This window comes from Bombina bombina, chromosome 6, assembly GCF_027579735.1.
Source record: "Bombina bombina isolate aBomBom1 chromosome 6, aBomBom1.pri, whole genome shotgun sequence".
NCBI lineage: Eukaryota > Metazoa > Chordata > Amphibia > Anura > Bombinatoridae > Bombina > Bombina bombina.
Window position 1 is genome coordinate 1,111,278,876 of NC_069504.1, and position 17,246 is coordinate 1,111,296,121.

The following is a 17,246-nucleotide window of genomic DNA, read 5'->3' on the forward strand; positions in this document are numbered from 1 at the left end:
GACAATAACGGACACTAGGGATTTGTTAAGAATACCAGTACTTGAAATGTTAAGTTGTTTACCATGTTCATTTTACTACAGGTCTTTTAATTTGATCATCTTCACTGTCATAGCTTTGATTGCTTATATTACAATGTATATACGATGTTCACTTTGTGACATATGGTCACCATAGCAACACTTTTGGCGTTTTTTTTTTGCTAATTGGGGGGAGGGGTTATTTATTTGTTTGTATAAATTCACCTAAGTTTGAAGCATTCACTGTCTGAGGAAGGGGATACACTGTCCCCGAAACGTCACTATTTTTGTAAAAAAGTTTGTTAAAAAATCCAGCGAGTGCAAGGTCTGTTTCTGATTTTATATATATACATAAATGCACATTTATATATTCACTTTGCTTAGTTCTCAAGTCTAACCCTACTACGTGTCTATCCCTAATTAGGCACAACTGATAACATCTGCAAAACAATGCACTTTATGCTAATATAATGACCTTGATTAGCCTTGTCATCTGCAAAAGCATTGGCTCCTCCAAATGGTGGTGGGCGGAGTTTGGTTATTAAATACAATTGCTCCAAACAAGATGTTAATTTAGTTTAAAAATGTTTAGACTTCGCTGATAGGTTTTTCTGTAGCAAGACAATAGAAACATCTTGTGATTATAGAGTGCTCAGTGTCCCTTTAATTTTCACTTTATGTTTCTTTAAACAGTGTTGAGCATCAAAGAACTTAAAAATCCACCGTTAAAGGGACATGTAACACTTTTTTTTTCTTCCATGATTCAGATAGAGAATACAATTTTAAAAAGTTATCACTTTATTTCTATTATAAAATTTGTGTCATTCTCATGGTATTCTTTGTTGAAGAGCTATCTAGATAGGTAGCGTGCACATGCCTGAAACACTACATGACAGGAAATAGTGCTGTCATCTAGTGCTCTTGCTAATGTAGAACATTGTTGCAAACTGCTGCTATATCGTACTGCAGACACGTGCACACTCCTGAGCTTATCTTAACAAGAAAACAAAGTAAATTTGATAATAGAAGTAAATTGGAACGTTTTATGCTTGAATCACGAAAGACACATTTTGGGTTTTATGTCGCTTTAATATCTAGTAAATATTTAACCTCCATCCTGAAGCATCACACCTTAATAATGAACAATAATTTAACAACATGTTTTTTTTTCCTGCAGGGATAAATTTAGGGACTATTTCTCAGATTTCAGCTCAGCCTTTGCTAAAATCGATAAAGATAAAGACGGCTTCATTACAGTTGAAGATTTTTGGAGCACTCTACGGGATCTTAATTTCTATTTGGATGAAGATCAGTTCCACAATCTCTTATACAGGTTTTAATTCTAATTTCCTTTATCAACCTCTTTGTGAAAATAAAGTGTGCTTTTGTGAATCCCATTCGCCCTAGAGATACTTTGCCTTTACATAATATTAAAAATCACTAAAATGTACGGAACGCCATCCAATTATGAGATAAAAATGTGAGTTATGTTGGAGTGTTAAAGTGATTACCATTCAATAAAAAAAGATCTCATGACTTTTACTGACAGCCTATTTTGCTGAAACCTCTGAATAAGTACTGATTATTCTATTTTTAGCAGATGTTTATTTGGCTGAGCAGGAGAATGCCGGGCGAATTAGTGCACTCAGTCTCTTTGAAAACCATTTACATGTTTGTTTCTTTGATTAGAGAACTTCTTTTGTCCATGACCTCTTCCCTAGTGCCTACATTATTGGTTAAACATAAAAGGGGAAAGCTATAGTTAAAAAGAGTGTATAGGCAGCTGCATGATGGCAGTGCCAAAGCTTTATATGTACACAGCAGATGTTTGGAGGGGGTATAGTTAGACCTAAACCACACTTCACCAAATATTTTTTTTCTCTAGACCGTTATTTCATTCCCTGCAACTCTAGACCAGTAAGATGCTTTCAGATCTTTGTTGTTTGAAATGATTTCAATAAATGTTTATAAGCAGGTGCTATTATAAATCTTTGTTTCGTAATTGTACAGGGCTGTAGCATATATTTTGTAGTGATAATAGCTTTAGGGCCAGATTACAAGTGGAGCGCTAAATTATGCCCGTTTGCTGGCACGCAATAATTAACCAGCTATTACAAGTTGCTGGTTATTGCTACAGTGAGCTCTCAGTAGCAATTAGTGCTCAGAAAATAGACCAGAGATTTAGGGGCATATTTTTCAAGCGTATGCTGTCTGCATTTATCGATGTGCGGCGGACATGATCCGCAATATCAGATCACGTCCGCTCGCACATTAATTAATAGGCCCCAATATCTCTTTTTCTAAAAGTGCCCCAAATGCCCTCAAAATTGAGGGCATTTTAGTTTTTTATAAAAAAAAAATATGTAGCATTTTTCTTATAAAAAGCAACTGCGCTTGGCAGTATTTTGAGGCTAAAGTTGGCGGCAGTGGTGTGTTAGAAAAAAACGGCACTGAAAAGTTCCTTTACATTGCGGTCTATGGAAACTGTGTGTTCCCAGTAAATATATATGTATATGACTATATACATATATATTTATGTGTTCATATCCGTATCTACACATATTAACACATAAATATAAATGTATATCAGCATATACATGTATATTTACAAATGCTGCAATCGCTGCGCTACTTACCCCCTTCGCTGCGCTTAAGTTCTGATGTCGTCTCTGTTGACATCAGAACTAGGCTCCCATTGGAGCCTATTGAAGCGCACTCTCGTGAGCACACTGTATCCCAGCAATGTGTTTGCATTGCACTCAACTTGTAATACCAGCGCACATTCGCGAAAGCGATATTTAGCGATCCACTTGTAGTCTTATTATTATTATTATTATTATCGGTTATTTGTAGAGCGCCAACAGATTCCGCAGCGCTAATGGCCCTTAATGTGTACATACATATGTTGTATCATGTAGGAAATCTTAAAACCGTTGTAATGGAATATATAGATTAATCAGCTTAAATTTGTGAAAGATAGATAGTTAGATAGATAGATAGATAGATAGATAGATAGATCCATATACATTGCATATGAGTTATTTCAGTTTATCATGTAACTCAGCTGTCATATTTTATATTTTGCTCCCATAATGGTTTGTGAAAATCTTTACAAACCCCCTTAAAAGGTTTTTAAAATACATTGGAATATATTAAAAAAGGATCCAAAACATAATTAAACTGCCATACATTTTGCACATGAAAATTCTGATTTACTGCCAGCGTCCTATTACCTGTGCTTGCTATTGAACTGTTTAACCAGGAGATGTAAAACAATAATGTTTCATTTGCTGTAATAGAAGGATTGGATAATGAGATATGTTGAGTTTGACCTGTTTAATGTTTTGCTATGTTTTTTATTTAAGGTTGAGAATTAAAGTTCACAATAGCAAACTCTCTTATTTTGATTTTCTGAGAATCATTGATGATGGGAGAGAGTCTAAATATGGCCAACGACTGGCCCAGACTGCGCCGACTGAAAACTGCCAAACACTGAGTCCACAGAAAGCCTTAGTGCGACTGCAGGAGAAAGTAAGGTCGTCATACAATGAGCTGTGGAAGGTAAATCTGAAGTCCAGATCTTTTTATTTAAAGGGACACTCTGATATCCAGATCTCTTTATTTAAAGGGACACTCAAGTCAAAATAAACTTTTATGATTCAGAAAGAGCAGCAGTTTTAAGACACTTTCCAATTTAATTCAATTATTAAATTTTGCACAGTCTTTTTATATTCACACTTTCTGTGGAACAAGATCCTACTGAGCATGTGCACAGGCTCACAGGTTATACGTATACTAGTCTGTGATTGGCCAATGTCTGTCACATGATACACGGGGGCCAGAAAATAGGAGGAAAAATAAATTTGTCAGAAAAAAAATCTACTGCTTATTTGAAATTCAGAGTAGGTGTCTTTTTATTATGCACGTGTTAATTATGCAATTCTACTGCATTAAGCGGTCCTTTGATCACAATTTAAATGCATTAACAGAATAGTCAAAACTGAACTGTGCATGAAGGCTTTTCAGTTTTAAATAGAAGTGTTTTACATTATACATCCATTAGTAAAACTGCTTCTTGTAGACGTTATTACGGTTTCAGCGATATGTGCGTATTTGCTATGTGTGGCTAGAACATCAGCTTTCCAACACTGTGCCTGGTCAGAGAGCTAGGGGTGGTCTATATTGTGCCAGTGAAGATTTCATTTGTGTCATATAAGTTGCTGCTGAAGTTGCGGGGTTGGAATATTGATGCAGGGGTCACTCACAGCATATGTGCGTATGCCGCTGAGAAACAGTGATAACTTTCAGTAGAAGCAGTTTTGCTAATGGTAGTATATTGCAAAAAATCTTCTATTTTTTAAAATGTAAATGTTCCCATGCACATTTCCGTTTCGACTATTGCTATCCCATTAAATAATCGTCACCCTGAGGTTTTTCTTGCTATCAATCCAGGACATGATTTAAAAGAACATAGTACTTAAATATTTCCTACCATGCATATGAAAGAACAGAAGTGAAATGAACGTATCATATTGTAAAGCTTTCATTGGGTAGGAGTCTGCTTACTGTATTGCCGACAATGTAATAGCTTAAAAAATATTTGGAAAACTATTCGGTTTACTATTCAGTATTGCCTTTAACTGCCATAAGTGAGGCTTGTAGCATTATGTGTCCTGAGCTGTCTAGACATTTAAAGGGACACTCAAGTCAAAATTAAACTTTCATTATTCACATAGAGCAGCAATTTTAAACAAAATTCCAATTTACTTCCGTTAACAAAATATGCAGTCTTTTTATATATTAAACTTTTTGAGTCACCAGCTCCTACTAAGCATGTGCAAGAATTCACAAAATAAATATGTATGCATTTATGATTGGCTGATGACTGTCACATGGTACGTGTATGCATTTGTGATTGGCTGATGGCTGTCTCATGGTACAGAGGGAATGGAAATAGACATAACTTTTAAAATTGTCAGAAAAGAATCTACTACTCATTTGAAGTTCAGACTAAGTGCTATTGCATTGTATTGTTATATTGCATTTGTTGATTATGCAAATATACTGTGTTGACTGCTCCTTTAATAAGTCCTTGTGCAGTTTTACATTTCATAATGACATCACACAAATGAGTAGACTGCTAGTTCACCATAGAAAAGTAATACAGGTGTTAACAAGCTGGTCTCTTTGCAAATGATCTTCACTGCACATGTTTCACTTTAAACCTAGCACAATAATGAGCTACAACGTTCTGCAGTCTGAACTCTTACACACAACAATGAGCTACAACGTTCTGCAGTCTGAACTCTTACACACAACAATGAGCTACAACGTTCTGCAGTCTGAACTCTTACACACAACAATGAGCTACAATGTTCTGCAGTCTGAACTCTTACACACAACAATGAGCTACAACGTTCTGCAGTCTGAACTCTTACACACAACAATGAGCTACAACGTTCTGCAGTCTGAACTCTTACACACAACAATGAGCTACAACGTTCTGCAGTCTGAACTCTTACACACAACAATGAGCTACAACGTTCTGCAGTCTGAACTCTTACACACAACAATGAGCTACAACGTTCTGCAGTCTGAACTCTTACACACAACAATGAGCTACAACGTTCTGCAGTCTGAACTCTTACACACAACAATGAGCTACAACGTTCTGCAGTCTGAACTCTTACACACAACAATGAGCTACAACGTTCTGCAGTCTGAACTCTTACACACAACAATGAGCTACAACGTTCTGCAGTCTGAACTCTTACACACAACAATGAGCTACAATGTTCTGCAGTCTGAACTCTTACACACAACAATGAGCTACAACGTTCTGCAGTCTGAACTCTTACACACAACAATGAGCTACAATGTTCTGCAGTCTGAACTCTTACACACAACAATGAGCTACAACGTTCTGCAGTCTGAACTCTTACACACAACAATGAGCTACAATGTTCTGCAGTCTGAACTCTTACACACAACAATGAGCTACAACGTTCTGCAGTCTGAACTCTTACACACAACAATGAGCTACAACGTTCTGCAGTCTGAACTCTTACACACAACAATGAGCTACAACGTTCTGCAGTCTGAACTCTTACACACAACAATGAGCTACAATGTTCTGCAGTCTGAACTCTTACACACAACAATGAGCTACAACGTTCTGCAGTCTGAACTCTTACACACAACAATGAGCTACAACGTTCTGCAGTCTGAACTCTTACACACAACAATGAGCTACAACGTTCTGCAGTCTGAACTCTTACACACAACAATGAGCTACAACGTTCTGCAGTCTGAACTCTTACACACAACAATGAGCTACAACGTTCTGCAGTCTGAACTCTTACACACAACAATGAGCTACAACGTTCTGCAGTCTGAACTCTTACACACAACAATGAGCTACAACGTTCTGCACACACACCTATGCCAATTTAAAAACAATAATCACTATCTACCGTGCATGTGCTGAGGATATCTGTTTAGTTCAGTAGCAGACTGATTGTTTTATATAAGCAAGCTCAATTTGCAAAGTATCTTCAATAGAGATTTGCCATTCACAAAATTAGTTTTAACTCAAATTTAGCTCTCACAAATCTACATTAACTTTTGTAATATAAAATATTTTAATGTGCAAATGTCATAGGTTTTTATCTGGTGCAAATAAATCCATTTGAGTGTCATATAGGCTAGTGAGTCAGTCTGTCTGTCTGTCTGTCAGGCAAGTACCCACATCTCAAATCTAAATTTAACTAGTGCATAATGCAGATCAAATTTTAACACTGAAAGCTAATTTGAAATTTAAAGGGACACTAAACCCAATTTTTTTATTTCATGATTCAGATAGATCAGCAATTTTAAGCAACTTTCTAATTTACTCCTATTATCAATTTTTCTTTTCTTCTCTTGCTATCTTTATTTAAAAAGCAGGAATGTGATGCATAAGAGCCGGCCCATTTTTGGTTGAGAACCTGGGTTATGCTTGCTTATTGGTGGGTAAATGTCAGCCTCCAATAAGCAAGCGTTATGTATGGGGCTGAACCTAAAATGGGCTGGCTGCTAAGATTTACATTCCTGCTTTTAAAATAAAGATAGCAAGAGAATGAAGAAAAATTGATAATAGGAGTACATTAGAAAGTTGCTTACAATTTCATGCTCTATCTGGATCATGAAAGACAAAATTTTGGTTCAGTGTCCCTTTAACTATAGATACACTTACATATTACAAAAAATAATTGTCCGTAAAATGTTTTTATTATTTTTCTATCTTGTCTGAATTTTTTTTTATATATATATTATTGATTTACTACTCACTAACTTTTTGTATGTAGATAGATACTTAGATAGACTGATATTTATAGATAGATAGCTAGATTGATTGATTGATAAATAGATAGATAGCTTAATTGATTGATAGATACTGTAGATAGATTGATAGACAGACAGGCATATAGATAGATAGATAGATAGATAGATAGATAGATAGATGGATGGATGGATGGATGGATGGATGGATGGATAGATAGATAGATAGATACCTTGATTGATTGATAGATAGATAGATAGATGATAGATAGATAGATAGATAGATAGATAGATAGATTGATTGTTCATCTATTTGTCTGTCTTTTTTTGTTTTCCAGTCTATCTGTCTGTCTGTCAGTCTATCAGTAACTCTACTCTTTCATTATATAAATGACAATTATTTCTGTAGATGTGAGATGTAAGTGTTTCATACATACTGTTCCTTTCATCATCCAAATAACAACTCACTTGCTCTCCCCAAGAGCAATCTAATAATGATCACTTTGTATGTTATTTCCATAGCACTGCAGATCTTTGCATAAGCTATAAGAACCGTAAGGTAACAATCTTGCTGCTTATTATTTTACGTTTTACGAAAGTGACTGGGGATATAATACATGCTTGTGCCTTTCTGCAGGCTTTTTCTACATATGATAAGGATGACACCGGCACAATAAAAACCTTTGAATTGCACCAGGTTCTTGACAGTTTCTGTTTTAAGCTAACGGACAAGCAATTCAAGTATATGCTCAGCAAACTGGCTGTGAATGATGATCAGACAATAGACTGGAAAATCTTCTTATACAATTTCTCTGCATTCACCGCTGAGGTATGAAGATCTGCCATGTATAAATAAATACAAGAGATCTTGTGTTTTAACGTCAGAGGTTTCACTGTAAACCCAATAATTTTATACACAAACGTCTTTTATGGATTTGTCCGGTGATTGCCAAGAAAATTGGAGAGGGGAAGGGTGGGGTATAGGGAAAAGAGTAGAAATCTTATGTTTCTTTATCTTCTTTGTTAATAATAGTCAGAAATATTCCGTTATTAAACTGCATTTTACTAACAATGTCTAGAATGAGAATAGACACAGCGCACATGCGTTTATTTGGATATATGTCCTCACAAATGCTAAACTTGCAGAGCCGTGAAGCGAAGGACTTTATTAAGAGTGAACAAAAGTCATTTTAGGGACTGCTCAAGTGATGAGTGATCTTTAGTGTGGCACTGTCACATGATTTTAGCCTCTGTATTAAGGGGTGAGTTAAAGGAGTATAACAATCACATTTAAGCTTCCATGGTTCAGATAAAGCATGTTATTGTAAGACACTTTTAAATTCACTTTTTTTATCATGTTTGCTTTGCGGTATCCAATGTTAAAAAATAACGTACATATCCTCAGCGGCAGCAATGCACTACAGTGAGCTTGATGCTGATTGGTGGCTACACACATATGCCTCTTGTTATTGGTTCACCACATGTGCTTATCTAACTTCCAGTAATGCTTTGCTGCAATAGTGCAATAATGAAATGCTATAATATTAAAGCATTATTTTTAGATTTTATGTCCCTTTGAGTGGGTTGTTGTGCATTGGGCGTGCTATTTAAGGGGGGTCTTTCATACAGTGGTGGTCAGTGGGTGTTAGAGGAGTAGTGAGCGGTTGTGCATTGGGCGTGCTATTTAAGGGGGGTCTTTCATTCAGTGGTGGTCATTGGGTGTTAGAGGAGTAGTGAGCGGTTGTTGCGCATTGGGCGTGCTATTTAAGGGGGGTCTTTCATTCAGTGGTGGTCATTGGGTGTTAGAGGAGTAGTGAGTGGTTGTTGTGCATTGGGCGTGCTATTTCAGGGGGGTCTTTCATACAGTGGTGGTCAGTTGGTGTTAGAGGAGTAGTGAGTGGTTGTTGTGCATTGGGCGTGCTATTTAAGGGGGGTCTTTCATACAGTGGTGGTCAGTTGGTGTTAGAGGAGTAGTGAGTGGTTGTTGTGCATTGGGCGTGCTATTTAAGGGGGGTCTTTCATACAGTGGTGGTCAGTGGGTGTTAGAGGAGTAGTGAGCGGCTGTTGTGCATTGGGCGTGCTATTTAAGGGGGGTCTTTCATACAGTGGTGGTCAGTGGGTGTTAGAGGAGTAGTGAGCGGCTGTTGTGCATTGGGCGTGCTATTTAAGGGGGGTCTTTCATACAGTGGTGGTCAGTTGGTGTTAGAGGAGTAGTGAGTGGTTGTTGTGCATTGGGCGTGCTATTTAAGGGGGTTCTTTCATACAGTGGTGGTCAGTGGGTGTTAGAGGAGTAGTGAGTGGTTGTTGTGCATTGGGCGTGCTATTTAAGGGGGGTCTTTGATACAGTGGTGGTCATTGGGTGTTAGAGGAGTAGTGAGCGGTTGTTGTTCATTGGGCGTGCTATTTAAGGGGGGTCTTTGATACAGTGGTGGTCAGTGGGTGTTAGAGGAGTAGTGAGCGGTTGTTGTGCATTGGGCGTGTTATTTAAGGGGATCTTTCATACAGTGGTGGTCATTGGGTGTTAGAGGAGCAGTGAGCGGTTGTTGTGCATTGGGCATGCTATTTAAGGGGGGTCTTTCATACAGTGGTGGTCAGTGGGTGTTAGAGGAGTAGTGAGCGGTTGTTGTGCATTGGGCGTGCTATTTAAGGGGGTTCTTTCATACAGTGGTGGTCAGTGGGTGTTAGAGGAGTAGTGAGCGGTTGTTGTGCATTGGGCGTGCTATTTAAGGGGGTCTTTCATACAGTGGTGGTCATTGGGTGTTAGAGGAGTAGTAAGCGGTTGTTTTGCATTGGGCATGCTATTTAAGGGGGTCTTTCATACAGTGGTGGTCAGTGGGTGTTAGAGGAGTAGTGAGCGGTTGTTGTGCATTGGGCATGCTATTTAAGGGGGGTCTTCCATACAGTGGTGGTCAGTGGGTGTTAGAGGAGTAGTGAGCGGTTGTTGTGCATTGGGCCTGCTATTTAAGGGGGGTCTTTCATACAGTGGTGGTCAGTGGGTGTTAGAGGAGTAGTGAGCGGTTGTGCATTTGGCGTGCTATTTAAGGGGGGTCTTTCATACAGTGGTGGTCATTGGGTGTTAGAGGAGTAGTGAGCGGTTGTTGTTCATTGGGCGTGCTATTTAAGGGGGGTCTTTCATACAGTGGTGGTCAGTGGGTGTTAGAGGAGTAGTGAGCGGTTGTTGTGCATTGGGCGTGTTATTTAAGGGGGGTCTTTCATACAGTGGTGGTCATTGGGTGTTAGAGGAGCAGTGAGCGGCTGTTGTGCATTGGGCGTGCTATTTAAGGGGGGTCTTTCATTCAGTGGTGGTCATTGGGTGTTAGAGGAGTAGTGAGCGGTTGTTGTGCATTGGGCGTGCTATTTAAGGGGGGTCTTTCATACAGTGGTGGTCAGTGGGTGTTAGAGGAGTAGTGAGCGGTTGTTGTGCATTGGGCGTGCTATTTAAGGGGGGTCTTTCATACAGTGGTGGTCAGTGGGTGTTAGAGGAGTAGTGAGTGGTTGTTGTGCATTGGGCGTGCTATTTAAGGGGGGTCTTTCATACAGTGGTGGTCAGTGGGTGTTAGAGGAGTAGTGAGTGGTTGTTGTGCATTGGGCGTGCTATTTAAGGGGGGTCTTTGATACAGTGGTGGTCATTGGGTGTTAGAGGAGTAGTGAGCGGTTGTTGTTCATTGGGCGTGCTATTTAAGGGGGGTCTTTGATACAGTGGTGGTCAGTGGGTGTTAGAGGAGTAGTGAGCGGTTGTTGTGCATTGGGCGTGTTATTTAAGGGGGTCTTTCATACAGTGGTGGTCATTGGGTGTTAGAGGAGCAGTGAGCGGTTGTTGTGCATTGGGCATGCTATTTAAGGGGGGTCTTTCATACAGTGGTGGTCAGTGGGTGTTAGAGGAGTAGTGAGCGGTTGTTGTGCATTGGGCGTGCTATTTAAGGGGGTTCTTTCATACAGTGGTGGTCAGTGGGTGTTAGAGGAGTAGTGAGCGGTTGTTGTGCATTGGGCGTGCTATTTAAGGGGGTCTTTCATACAGTGGTGGTCATTGGGTGTTAGAGGAGTAGTAAGCGGTTGTTTTGCATTGGGCATGCTATTTAAGGGGGTCTTTCATACAGTGGTGGTCAGTGGGTGTTAGAGGAGTAGTGAGCGGTTGTTGTGCATTGGGCATGCTATTTAAGGGGGGTCTTCCATACAGTGGTGGTCAGTGGGTGTTAGAGGAGTAGTGAGCGGTTGTTGTGCATTGGGCCTGCTATTTAAGGGGGGTCTTTCATACAGTGGTGGTCAGTGGGTGTTAGAGGAGTAGTGAGCGGTTGTGCATTTGGCGTGCTATTTAAGGGGGGTCTTTCATACAGTGGTGGTCATTGGGTGTTAGAGGAGTAGTGAGCGGTTGTTGTTCATTGGGCGTGCTATTTAAGGGGGGTCTTTCATACAGTGGTGGTCAGTGGGTGTTAGAGGAGTAGTGAGCGGTTGTTGTGCATTGGGCGTGTTATTTAAGGGGGGTCTTTCATACAGTGGTGGTCATTGGGTGTTAGAGGAGCAGTGAGCGGCTGTTGTGCATTGGGCGTGCTATTTAAGGGGGGTCTTTCATTCAGTGGTGGTCATTGGGTGTTAGAGGAGTAGTGAGCGGTTGTTGTGCATTGGGCGTGCTATTTAAGGGGGGTCTTTCATACAGTGGTGGTCAGTGGGTGTTAGAGGAGTAGTGAGCGGTTGTTGTGCATTGGGCGTGCTATTTAAGGGGGGTCTTTCATACAGTGGTGGTCAGTGGGTGTTAGAGGAGTAGTGAGTGGTTGTTGTGCATTGGGCGTGCTATTTAAGGGGGGTCTTTCATACAGTGGTGGTCAGTGGGTGTTAGAGGAGTAGTGATCGGTTGTTGTGCATTGGGCGTGCTATTTAAGGGGGTCTTTCATACAGTGGTGGTCAGTGGGTGTTAGAGGAGTAGTGATCGGTTGTTGTGCATTGGGCGTGCTATTTAAGGGGGGTCTTTCATACAGTGGTGGTCAGTTGGTGTTAGAGGAGTAGTGAGTGGTTGTTGTGCATTGGGCGTGCTATTTAAGGGGGTTCTTTCATACAGTGGTGGTCAGTGGGTGTTAGAGGAGTAGTGAGCGGTTGTTGTGCATTGGGCGTGCTATTTAAGGGGGGTCTTTGATACAGTGGTGGTCATTGGGTGTTAGAGGAGTAGTGAGCGGTTGTTGTTCATTGGGCGTGCTATTTAAGGGGGGTCTTTCATACAGTGGTGGTCATTGGGTGTTAGAGGAGTAGTGAGCGGTTGTTGTTCATTGGGCGTGCTATTTAAGGGGGGTCTTTGATACAGTGGTGGTCAGTGGGTGTTAGAGGAGTAGTGAGCGGTTGTTGTGCATTGGGCGTGTTATTTAAGGGGGTCTTTCATACAGTGGTGGTCATTGGGTGTTAGAGGAGCAGTGAGCGGTTGTTGTGCATTGGGCGTGCTATTTAAGGGGGGTCTTTCATACAGTGGTGGTCAGTGGGTGTTAGAGGAGTAGTGAGCGGTTGTTGTGCATTGGGCGTGCTATTTAAGGGGGTTCTTTCATACAGTGGTGGTCAGTGGGTGTTAGAGGAGTAGTGAGCGGTTGTTGTGCATTGGGCGTGCTATTTAAGGGGGTCTTTCATACAGTGGTGGTCATTGGGTGTTAGAGGAGTAGTAAGCGGTTGTTTTGCATTGGGCATGCTATTTAAGGGGGTCTTTCATACAGTGGTGGTCAGTGGGTGTTAGAGGAGTAGTGAGCGGTTGTTGTGCATTGGGCATGCTATTTAAGGGGGTCTTCCATACAGTGGTGGTCAGTGGGTGTTAGAGGAGTAGTGAGCGGTTGTTGTGCATTGGGCCTGCTATTTAAGGGGGGTCTTTCATACAGTGGTGGTCAGTGGGTGTTAGAGGAGTAGTGAGCGGTTGTGCATTTGGCGTGCTATTTAAGGGGGGTCTTTCATACAGTGGTGGTCATTGGGTGTTAGAGGAGTAGTGAGCGGTTGTTGTTCATTGGGCGTGCTATTTAAGGGGGGGTCTTTCATACAGTGGTGGTCAGTGGGTGTTAGAGGAGTAGTGAGCGGTTGTTGTGCATTGGGCGTGTTATTTAAGGGGGGTCTTTCATACAGTGGTGGTCATTGGGTGTTAGAGGAGCAGTGAGCGGTTTTTGTGCATTGGGCATGCTATTTAAGGGGGGTCTTTCATACAGTGGTGGTCAGTGGGTGTTAGAGGAGTAGTGATCGGTTGTTGTGCATTGGGCGTGCTATTTAAGGGGGGTCTTTCATACAGTGGTGGTCAGTGGGTGTTAGAGGAGTAGTGAGCGGTTGTTGTGCATTGGGCGTGCTATTTAAGGGGGTCTTTCATACAGTGGTGGTCATTGGGTGTTAGAGAAGTAGTAAGCGGTTGTTTTGCATTGGGCATGCTATTAAGGGGGTCTTTCATACAGTGGTGGTCAGTGGGTGTTAGAGTGGTAGTGAGTGGTTGTTGTGCATTGGGCATGCTATTTAAGGGGGGTCTTTCATACAGTGGTGGTCAATGGGTGTTAGAGGAGTAGTGAGTGGCTGTTGTGCATTGGGCGTGCTATTTAAGGGGGGTCTTGCATACAGTGGTGGTCAGTGGGTGTTAGAAGAGTAGTGAGCGGTTGTTGTGCATTGGGCATGCTATTTAAGGGGGGTCTTACATAAAGTGGTGGTCAGTGGGTGTTAGAAGAGTAATGAGTGGCTGTTGTGCATTGGGCGTGCTATTTAAGGGGGGTGTTGCATACAGTGGTGGTCAGTGGGCGTTAGAGCAGTAGTGAGGGTTGTTGTGCATTGGGCATGCTATTTAAGGGGGGTCTTGCATACAGTGGTGGTCAGTGGGTGTTAGAGGAGTAGTGAGCGGTTGTTGTGCATTGGGCGTGCTATTTAAGGGGGGTCTTTCATACAGTGGTGGTCAGTAGGTGTTAGAGGAGTAGTGAGAGGCTGTTGTGCATTGGACGTGCTATTTAAGGGGGGTCTTGCATACAGTGGTGGTCAGTGGGTGTTAGAAGAGTAGTGAGCGGCTGTTGTGCATTGGGCATGCTATTTAAGGGGGGTCTTGCATACAGTGGTGGTCAGTGGGTGTTAGAGGAGTAGTGAGCGGTTGTTGTGCATTGGGCGTGCTATTTAAGGGGGGTCTTGCATACAGTGGTGGTCAGTGGGCGTTAGAGCAGTAGTGAGCGGTTGTTGTGCATTGGACGTGCTATTTAAGGGGGGTCTTGCATACAGTGGTGGTCAGTGGGCGTTTGAGCAGTAGTGAGCGGTTGTTGTGCATTGGACGTGCTATTTAAGGGGGGTCTTGCATACAGTGGTGGTCAGTTGGTGTTAGAGGAGTAGTGAGCGGTTGTTGTGCATTGGGCGTGCTATTTAAGGGGGGTCTTGCATACAGTGGTGGTCAGTGGGCGTTAGAGCAGTAGTGAGCGGTTGTTGTGCATTGGGCGTGCTATTTAAGGGGGGTCTTGCATACAGTGGTGGTCAGTGGGCGTTAGAGCAGTAGTGAGCGGTTGTTGTGCATTGGGCGTGCTATTTAAGGGGGGTCTTGCATACAGTGGTGGTCAGTGGGCGTTAGAGCAGTAGTGAGCGGTTGTTGTGCATTGGACGTGCTATTTAAGGGGGGTCTTGCATACAGTGGTGGTCAGTTGGTGTTAGAGGAGTAGTGAGTGGTTGTTGTGCATTGGACGTGCTATTTAAGGGTTGTCTTTCATACAGTGGTGGTCAGTGGGTGTTAGAGGAGTAGTGAGTGGTTGTTGTGCATTGGGCGTGCTATTTAAGGGGGGTCTTTCATACAGTGGTGGCCAGTGGGTGTTAGAGGAGTAGTGAGTGGTTGTTGTGCATTGGGCGTGCTATTTAAGGGGGTCTTGCATACAGTGGGAGGCAGCAGGAGTGTGTGTTCAGATGGGTTATATGCTTTGGTGCACAGGGTGGTAGTTTAAACAGGAGCGGGGAGCAACTTGCTAGCTTCACTGGGTAATGATTGAGATTTGGACCATTAGGTTAATTTACAAAATATTTCCAAGCACATTATATACAGAATATCTTGGGGATTGTTTGAAGTGGAACTGGCACAGCCTTTTATGACTTTGCAACCATTTGTTTTTTTAAGTAAATTTTTAGGTTATTTGGACTATGTTTTCAGAACAATATTTGCAAAGCTAGAAGATAAACTGTTATACAATGACAATATCTTGAGCTAACAGAGCCCCACATAGCTCATTTATAATTTGGCAGAACTATTCCATAGCTACAGTTGTAGGGGCTGGGGATAACTTACTATTGGTTGCTGGATGTTGGGTAGGACAGGGGCATTTACAAAACGTATCATTTTAATCTTATTACAAAAAAGCTTTAGAGTGTTGGGTGCTGCTGGTGGGGAACAGCATCTTGTATTATCAATCCCTTTTTCTTTTAAAGGGACGTTAAAGTCAAAATGAAACTCCTTACTCAGCATGCATAAAAAGAAACAACTTTCCAATTTACTTTAAATATCAAATTTACATTTTTGTCTTAGTATCTTTGCTGAAACTTCCCATGAGAGCATACTAAGATATGGTGTGCATGTGTCTTGACTCAAGACACATGCACACCGACTCTTGAGTATTGAATTGTGTGTAGGAATGCTATGTATATAGTGCTTGTCATCTCTGGTTTTGAATTATATGTCCCTGCTTTCCTCTGATGGCTTAATAATGTGGGGTTTTTTCTTAGCCGTCTGCCACATGGATTGAGAGAGTCCAGCACGCCACCCGACCCAAGCCCATGCAAGAGCTGTCAATGAATGACATAGTGACGCGCATTCATGAAGTCATCACTGCTCGCTTCTACACCATTATGCAGGACTTTCTGAATATTGACTATGCAAATATTAATGTGATTTCAAAGGAAGATTTCCGAGATCTTTTCAGCAAGAATTTCATGCTCCTCACAGATGACCAAGTAAGATGTCATACAATATATATCAGGGACGTGATCACATATATGGCGCAGGTTTCGGCACAAGCGTGGGAACCCACGCCGCCCGTAAATTCACCTCGCACATCGGGGTATTACATATACTGCGCCGTTAGATGCTAAACTGGCGTAAGTAGGACAAACTGTCGATCTTCTGAAATGTGCGCAAATACACATTTTAGTCATCGCAAGTGACTTACGCCAGTATTTTATCCACGGAAAGTGTCAATAAAGAGTAGTTTTATGCAAATTAGGCTAACACTCGTAAAAATTAACCGCAATTTCATATAAAAATGCGACACGTAATTATGCTATTCAAAATTCATATATAAACCCATATATAAAGAGATGAAGGTAATACAATTATGATTTCCCATTGTTCTCTCCTCCAAGTATTGTTGATTGCTTTGAGAAGAAATTTAAAGTAAATAAGCAATTATATGTCCACAATGTGATAAAGTACCTACAAGCTCAATCCATTTGATTATGTTGTGGCTCCAAACTATTTCAAATACACAAATAAACCTTAAAAAAACAATATCATAGTATACTATCCCTTTAACCTTGAAATGCTGCTTAAATGTATGTGTTTGTTAAGGCTTCCAGGGAGTTGCGTTGCTTTTTTAGTCAGTGCAAGGGTTGCTGCGCCTGCAATATGTGGCGAGATCAGAATGGAGTAGATTTTCTGAATTCTGCGCACGTAAGTCCTTACGCTGTATATTGGATACCAAATTGCGCTGCTGTTCTATGTTAGTCTATGGGTAAAAAAGATACGGCCGAAGGGTGAAATATACGCGCGTAACTTGTATGGCGTAATACCAAAATCGCGTAAAATCTGGCGTCGCCAGCTTTTGCGGGTGACGCTGCATATGTAATGGAGGCCCAGTTCTATTAACTTAAACTTTCAATATAAATACTAGTGCAGTTACCATGACTTAAAAAAATGAGTCAGTAGTTAGGCATATATTTTTGTTAATTTTTTTTGT

The 17,246-nt window shown here is 41.2% G+C and overlaps 1 protein-coding gene across 1 annotated transcript in view; it reads left to right on the forward strand.

The window, feature by feature from the left end:
• EFCAB6 (EF-hand calcium binding domain 6) overlaps positions 1 to 17,246 on the forward strand; it is a 423,875-nt gene that overhangs the window by 377,199 nt on the left and 29,430 nt on the right. Inside the window, exons 22-25 of the mRNA XM_053719700.1 lie at positions 1,196 to 1,351; positions 3,384 to 3,579; positions 7,976 to 8,167; positions 16,018 to 16,245. Of these exons, the coding sequence (XP_053575675.1) occupies positions 1,196 to 1,351; positions 3,384 to 3,579; positions 7,976 to 8,167; positions 16,018 to 16,245 (772 nt within the window). The remainder of the gene's footprint in view (positions 1 to 1,195; positions 1,352 to 3,383; positions 3,580 to 7,975; positions 8,168 to 16,017; positions 16,246 to 17,246) is intronic.